Source organism: Staurois parvus, unplaced genomic scaffold (assembly GCF_062004578.1).
Source record: "Staurois parvus isolate SC_StPar_1 unplaced genomic scaffold, SC_StPar_1.0 ptg002181l, whole genome shotgun sequence".
Taxonomy (NCBI): Eukaryota; Metazoa; Chordata; class Amphibia; order Anura; family Ranidae; genus Staurois; species Staurois parvus.
This window is the reverse complement of record NW_028319977.1, coordinates 1,313,502-1,321,474: the sequence shown is the minus strand read 5'-3', so window position 1 is coordinate 1,321,474 and position 7,973 is coordinate 1,313,502. Positions and strand designations below refer to the sequence as shown.

The window sequence follows — 7,973 nt, the reverse complement described above, 5'->3', positions numbered from 1 at the left end:
CCTTCTCCTTCTCCTTCTTCTCATCCTTCTCCTTCTTCTCATCCTTCTCCTTCTTCTCATCCTTCTCCTTCTTCTTCTCATCCTTCTCCTTCTTCTCATCCTTCTCCTTCTTCTCATCCTTCTCCTTCTTCTCATCCTTCTCCTTCTTCTCATCCTTCTCCTCATCCTTCTCCTTCTCCTTCTTCTCATCCTTCTCCTTCTCCATCTTCTCATCCTTCTCCTTCTCCTTCTTCTCATCCTTCTCCTTCTCCTTCTTCTCATCCTTCTCCTTCTTCTCATCCTTCTCCTTCTCCTTCTTCTCATCCTTCTCCTTCTCCTTCTTCTCATCCTTCTCCTTCTTCTCATCCTTCTTCTCCTCATCCTTCTCCTTCTCCTTCTTCTCATCCTTCTCCTTCTTCTCATCCTTCTCCTTCTTCTCATCCTTCTCCTTCTCCATCTTCTCATCCTTCTCATCCTTCTCCTTCTTCTCATCCTTCTCCTTCTCCTCATCCTTCTCCTTCTTCTCATCCTTCTCCTTCTCCTTCTCCTTCTTCTCATCCTTCTCCTTCTTCTCATCCTTCTCCTTCTTCTCATCCTTCTCCTTCTCCTTCTTCTCATCCTTCTCCTTCTCCTTCTTCTCATCCTTCTCCTTCTCCTTCTCCTTCCTCATCTCCAAGGGCATTTAAATTAAAGGTACAGTGTTCTGCACTAATTTAAAGGCTCTCTGAAGCCTAGAAACCCTTTTTATAAGTCATCTTCGTAGCGAAGAAATTCGCATCGAATCGAATTTCACACTGGAATTCGCCGAATCAGCCGAATCGAATTTTTGAGAAATTCGCTCATCTCTAATGACAATATTGGCTTATGGCATATTAGTTATTTTAAATGATTGAATTGCTATATGCTTGAACATTATGCCGAATTCTTTTTTTTTTGTTTTGTTTTTTTACAATTGATCACTTTCAAAAATAGAAGGAACATGATAGATATCCTGCTTTTAGCATTTATTAGCAAGAATTGTATTTTGGCTAAGGTTTCTTGGAAACCATTAGGCTATAAAAAACTACTGATGCAAACTCTATTTTCTTAATGTTGGACTGTACCCACATGAACAAGAGAAATGGAAACAACATTTTGCATAATGTTTTGCATTACACATTCAAATACTGCAATCAGTCTACAGCAAGATCTCTTATGACTAAGGCAGTAAACCTGTTCTTGCATTGGGATAACTCAATTTAACATTGACGAAGAAATGGCTCCAGATTATATTGTCCGTTACCTGAGCCTTCTTGTTGGCTTAGGACTTCTTGGTCTAGTGGCACTAATGATACACGCATTCATTGCAGCTGTGAGTGTCACGGATTGGATGAACAGAAGACCATTGACTACTGTTGACCAAGTCATCACTGCTCTAGGAGTATCCAGGGTGATCCTTGAGGCTTCAAGCATTACACATACTGTCTTGGACCTTCTCTATCAAAGAACCTACATTTCAGAAACACTAATTACATGGGTTGATTTTATTTTCATCTCTACTGGTTATTGCTGCACGTATTTATCTGCTTTACTCTCTGCTGTCTTCTGCTTCAAGATCTGCAGCTTTCATAATATCATTTTTCAGTGCTTGAAGAAGCTAATAGTACAAAGGGTTGGCGCTCTGATTTTAATTAGTGTACTGGTTTCTTTCCTTCTTGGTTCTGTACTGACATATGAAGTCATTTTATATCAGCTCAATAATTTTACAAATTATGTGGAAAGTACCAATGATTATAACTTGTCGTTAAGATATTCCTATTATATCACTTCTGCAAACATTGTACCATTTTTCATACAAATAATTTCATCTTTCCTTCTTATTGCCTCCCTCCATCTTCATCTGCAGAGAATGAAATCCAGCAACAATTTAAATACCCAGCTGGATCCAATTTATAATGTCCTAAAAAGCATTGCTTGTTGTTTTCTGACTTACTTCTTGCAATTTCTTTCTGATTTAATTACAGCATATTTTTATATATCACTGGGCAAAATGTTAATATTTATTTTTTGGACTGTGTGCCCATGCCTTCATTCCATTTATCTAATTTACTCAACATCCAGGCTGAGGAACCACTTCTCCAGGATAACCTACTGGGGAATAAGCTGTTTGTTTGAGAGAAGAGTTCCTTAAACCATCCACAGAGACCTGGTCTGTCAATGTGTGATTCATGGACTAACCTAACAGCATATTGGAGGACGGGCTCAACAATCAATATTGTGTAACATACTGTAGTTACATAGTTAATCTGGTTGAAAAAAGACGCATGTCCATCCAGTTCAACCAACAGAGGAAAAAAGAAACACACACGAATATAAAACCTCCATATCAGGGGCGGACTGACAACTCATGGGGCCCCCGGGCTATAGGGGATCATGGGGCCCCTGTGTCCTTGCCCAAACTCAAAAAAGCCTATGAAAAAGGTACCAGGGGCATCTCATGGGGCCCCCTACTGACCCCAGGCCCTCGGGCAGTGCCCGATTTTCCAAATGGTCAGTCTGCCCCTGCTCCATATACACTAGTCTATACCCACAGTTGATCCAGAGGAAAGCCAAAAAAAACAGCAAAGTATGATCCAATTTGTTTTTTTAGAAGGATCAGGATCAGAGTGTGGCCGTTTGAACATAGATGTCATTGTTTGCTGGTGGTTAGGATAGCTCTAAGGCATAGGTGTCCAACTGGTGGCCCTCTAGTTTTTGCCAAACTACAAGTCCCATGAGGCATTGCAAGATTGACAGTTACAAGCATGACTCCCAAAGGCAGAAGCATGATGGGACTTGAAGTTTGGCAACAGCTGGAAGGCCGCCAGTTTGACACTCTTGCTCTAAGGTCGCACTCACGTGGGCATACTACAGTATAGGCCCATACAGGTTTACCTACATCAGGATGGACAGGTGTTCCACGCATCCTTGTGCAGACAGTCCTATTCATGTCAGTTGGAATGCAAAGGCTGCAAGGACATAGTTGCTATTCCCAATTAGACATCCTTGTGGGTGCATGGCTCCAAATGCAAACAGTGTGAGTTTGAGACCATGCACCTGAACCCACATGGATGTCAAATTGGGAGCGGTAGCTCTGTCTGTGCAGCCATTGCATTCCAACAGACATGAATGGGACTGTCTGCATGGGGATGCATAGAACAACATGGCCTTCGCACAGTCAAATACTGCAGTATGCGAGGCCTATATGGATAACCCTACCCATGTATTGGTCAGTAAAATAAGATGTCTCGGCACTCCTGAACATAATGATTTTTCCCACTCCATTAACGCTGATTCTTGCAATGGGATGATAAAAATCCTCAAACTGTGTCCCAGATCCTGAATCTGCTTCATCAGGAGGTATATCAATATTATTGCATCAACATTTGTTTTAATGACATATAATAAAATGTAAAAATGTAAAGTGCATAATCATGGGGCAAAATACAGACTTACATGTATTAGGCAGCCAACCAGCCATGTGATGAACGAAAAACTGACTCCCATACAAAGGGAGACCACTGGGGATATAAACTTGGAGAAAGAAGAATAGAATATATTTATAAAGTAACAGTAATTTGTTATAATAAAAACAAGCCTAGATACTGTATGTATAGCTTCTTCTTTTTTTTTCTTATGCTCTCTTTTTTGACTATCTATGATGAAGAACCTCCAGCGTGTTCCTGTACAGTGTTGTGGTGGACTGAATTTGCAATGCTGGATTATTATTATTTTTTGAGTGGGTGATCTTAATTTTACTGTTTCAAAGGAAATATATTAGTTTTTTTTTTTATTGAACTGGGGTATGTAAAGTGTTTCATTATTTTATTACTCTTATTGTCACTTTATTATTGATTTGCATCTGGGCGTTTGGCATTTGTATAACTGCGATACAATATTACAGCTATTAGTTCATTAATTGCCTCGCCGCTGGCTATCCCCGCTTCAGTCCATCCTGAATACGGCTGCCAGACTCATTCACCTTTCCAACCGCTCCGTTTCCGCCACCCCCCTCTGCCAATCCCTCCACTGGCTTCCGATTGCGCAACGGATCAAATTCAAAATCCTAACACTGACGTACAAAGCTGTCCACCATACTGCCCCGAACTACATCACTGACCTAATATCCAAGTACCGCCCAGCACGCACACTCCGCTCCTCACAAGACCTCCTTCTCTCTAGTTCCCTGGTCTCCTCCTCCCATGCCCGCCTCCAGGACTTCTCCAGGGTGTCACCCATCCTCTGGAACTCCCTGCCCCAACCCATCAGATTATCACCTACTCTCCTCTCCTTTAGGCGCACCCTGAAAACCCATCTCTTCAGGGAAGCCTACCCCGCCCCCTGCTAACTTGCCGACCTCCTCCACTCTTCCTACCACTCCATCCCCCACAGCTATCTCCTCCTGTGCCACCATCCCCTCCCTCCTAGATTGTAAGCTTGAAAGAGCAGGGCCCTCAATCCCCTCATGTTTTGCATTGTATTGGTATTGTTCTGTCACATGTTCTGTCCCCCTTTGTAATGTACAGCGCTGAGCGAACTATTGGCGCTTTATAAATACTGAATAATAATAATAATAATAATTATCAATTATTCACACTTATTTTCTTAAAACTGACCTCCTGCCTTTGTTTAAATCCCCCCCCCCCATGCAATTATCCCATTATCAGGATATCATATTTTAGTGCTAGGTGTACTTTGACTCAACTTACATTGCAGACTGTAAATCTGAAGTTTAATCTGGTTATATTTTGCCTTCCTTGGTTCTTTGCCCCCCCCCCCCCACCATCTACAGTCTAATGGAATTCTTAAATAATATATTTCTGTTTTCATTACTTAGCATATTTTATACTCACTGATGTCTTCATCATGCATTCAGTTGAGCTTAAAAGTTTGCATACCCTGGCAGAAATTGGGACATGTTGGCATTGATCTTGAAAATATCACGCAAAAAAAACCCTCTTTTATTTAACCGCTTCCATACCGGGCACTTTTACCCCCTTCCTGCCCAGGCCAATTTTCAGGTTTCAGCGCTATCACACTTTGAATTTTGCGTGTTCATACAACATTGTACCCAAACTAAAATTTTATAATTTTCTTCACACAACTAGAGCTTTCTATTGGTGGTATTTAATCACCGCTGGGGTTTTTATGGTTTGCTAAATTAACAAAAAAAGTTTTGAAAAACAAACACGTTTTTTTTTGTTTCTGTTATAAAAGTTTGCAAATAAATAATTGTTCTTCATAAATTTAGGCCGAGATGTATTCTGCTACATGTCTTTGGTGAAAATAACCCAAATTTGGATGTATTTTTTAGTTTGTAGGAAAGTTATAGAGTTCACAAACTATGGTATAGATCTGAATATTGATCAATCCTGAAGTACTGACAGCCAATCTAATTTCTTGAGGTCCAAGAATGTCAGAATAGTACAGATATCCCCCAAATGTCAGAACAGTACAGATATCCCCCAAATGTCAGAACAGTACAGATATCCCCCAAATGTCAGGACAGTACAGATATCCCCCAAATGTCAGAACAGTACAGAAATCCCCCAAATGTCAGAACAGTATAGATATCCCCCAAATGTCAGGACAGTACAGATATCCCCTAAATGTCAGAACAGTACAGATATCCCCCAAATGTCAGGACAGTACAGATATCCCCCAAATGTCAGGACAGTACAGATATCCCCCAAATGTCAGGACAGTACAGATATCCCCCAAATGTCAGGACAGTACAAATATCCCCCAAATGTCAGCACAGTACAGATATCCCCCAAATGACCCCTTTTTGCAAAGTAGACAGTCCGACGTATTTCATAACAGACATGGCGAGTTTTTTGAAGTTGTATTATTTTGTCATAATTTTTCGGAAATGAAGAAATAATAAAAACGATTTTCACTATTTTTTTTTTACATACTGTCACCAGTGCAGTACAGTGTCATCATATAACTGGCATGGCAGTGATCAGGGAAACTGACTGGTGACAGTGCGAAAAAAAAAAAATTATTATTTTTTATTAAATTTTTTTCTTTTTTTCTTTTTTTTCATATTTCACTATGACCAAAGTAGTATAATGTTACCATAGTAACATTGTACTACTTTGGGGAAGTAATCAGTATTTTTTTTTTTTACACAATTTTCTTATAGCAAAGAATTTCTTTGCTATAAGCAAGCTTTTACCTGAAAGAAATCAATTCATTCAGGGTTTTTTTTTGCGCTTAACTATAATTTGGCCACAGCTAATCACATGACACAGCTGGGCTGTGATTGGCCCAGCTTGTGCATGTGATCGCTGTGACCATTCACAGCTAGCCACACTTGTATACAATGGATGGCATGAAAGGAAGCCATCCATTGTATACAACTGTCATGTGACCTGCTGTGATTGGTCACAGCAGGTCACAGTACCTGGCATGGGGGCCGGTACACAGATCTGTAATCGGCCATGTCCAAGGTACACGGCCGGTGACAGATCGTGCCGCTGCGCGGCTCTGCGGGCAAGCAAACTGCGCATGCCTGAAAGGACACCATATGGCGTCCACCCGGAGGAACGAGCTGCTCACCTGGCCGCCTTTGTGCTATTGGCCGGGCAGCAACTGGTTAAGGATAGTGATCCTATGAAGCCTTTTATTATTACATAGTTGTTTTAAATCCTAATGATAACAGAAGGCACCCAAATAGCTCTGATGAAACATTTCCATCTCCTGGAATGTTGGGCCTTGGCACAGACACACAAGGTGACACACAGGTTAAAATGGCAATTAAAGGTTAATTTCCCAAATTTGTGGATTTTTAAATAGCAATGAGTCTCTGTATATAAGTAGTCAATGAGTTTATTAGCTCTCACGTGGATACAATAAGCAGGCTACGTAGACACTGAGCCATGGGGAGCAGAAAAGAACTGTCAAAAGACCTGCATAACAAGGCAATGGGACTTTATAAAGATGAAAAAGGATATAAAAAGATATCTAAAGTCTTAAATATACCAGTCAGTACTGTTCAGTAACTTATTATAAAGTGGAAAAAATCAGGGCTCTCTTGATACCAAGCCAAAGTCAGGTAGACCAAGAAATATTGCAGCCACAAGTGCCAGAAGATTTGTTTGAGATACGAAGAAAAACCCACAGGTAACCTCAGGAGAAACACAGGCTGCTCTGGAAAAAGATGGTGTGGTTGATTTAAGAAGCACAATAAGACGATACTTGAAACAAAATGAGCTGTTTGGTCGATTTGCCAGAAAGAAGCCTTTACTGCGCCAATGCCACAAAAAAGCCCGATGAGGTGTGGCAAGGTGTTGTTGGGCATATTGTAACCAACCTTTTTTGTGGCATTGGCACAGTAAAGGCTTATTTTTGGCAACTCGACCGTGCAGCTCATGTTTGTCCAAGTATTGTCGTATTGTGCTCCTTGGAACAATCACACCATCTTTTTTCAGAGCAGCCTGTATTTCTCTTGAGGTTACCTGTGGGTTTTTCTTTGTATCCCGAACAATTCTTCTGGCAGCTGTGGCTGCAATCTTTGTTAGTCTGCTTGACCTTGACTTGGTATCAAGAGATTCCCGAATGTTCTACTTCATAATAAGTGAATAAACAGTACTGACTGGCTTATTCAAGGCTTTGGATATCTTTTTATATCTTTTTCCATCTAAATAAAGTTCCATTACTTTGTTATGTAGGTCTTATAACAGTTCTTTTCTTTTCCCCATGGCTCAGTTTCTAGCCTGCTCAGTGTATCCATGTGAGAACTAACAAACTCATTGACTTTTTATACACAAACACTAATTGCAATTTAAACAGCCACAGATGTTGAAAATTAACCTTTAATTGACATTTTAACTTGCGTGTGTGTTCTTGTGTGTCTGTACCAAGGCCCAACATTCCAGGGGATGGAAACTTCTCAGGGCCATTTGGGTGATTTCTGTTATTAGGTTTTAAAAAGGAGCCAAACAATTGTGATAATAAATGGCTTCATATGA

The 7,973-nt window shown here is 40.5% G+C and overlaps 1 protein-coding gene across 1 annotated transcript; it reads left to right on the top strand.

The window, feature by feature from the left end:
- Nucleotides 1-1,234: 1,234 nt before the first annotated feature.
- Nucleotides 1,235-2,149, top strand: LOC149432229 (taste receptor type 2 member 31-like). Its single transcript, XM_089665339.1, has one exon. The coding sequence runs from the start codon at nt 1,235-1,237 to the stop codon at nt 2,147-2,149; it is 915 nt and encodes a 304-aa protein (XP_089521465.1).
- Nucleotides 2,150-7,973: the final 5,824 nt, after the last annotated feature.

What these genes read in the sequence shown, in the direction of transcription:
- LOC149432229 (XM_089665339.1), top strand. Translation starts at nt 1,235, where the DNA reads ATGGCTCCAGATTATATTGTCCGTTACCTGAGCCTTCTTGTTGGCTTA.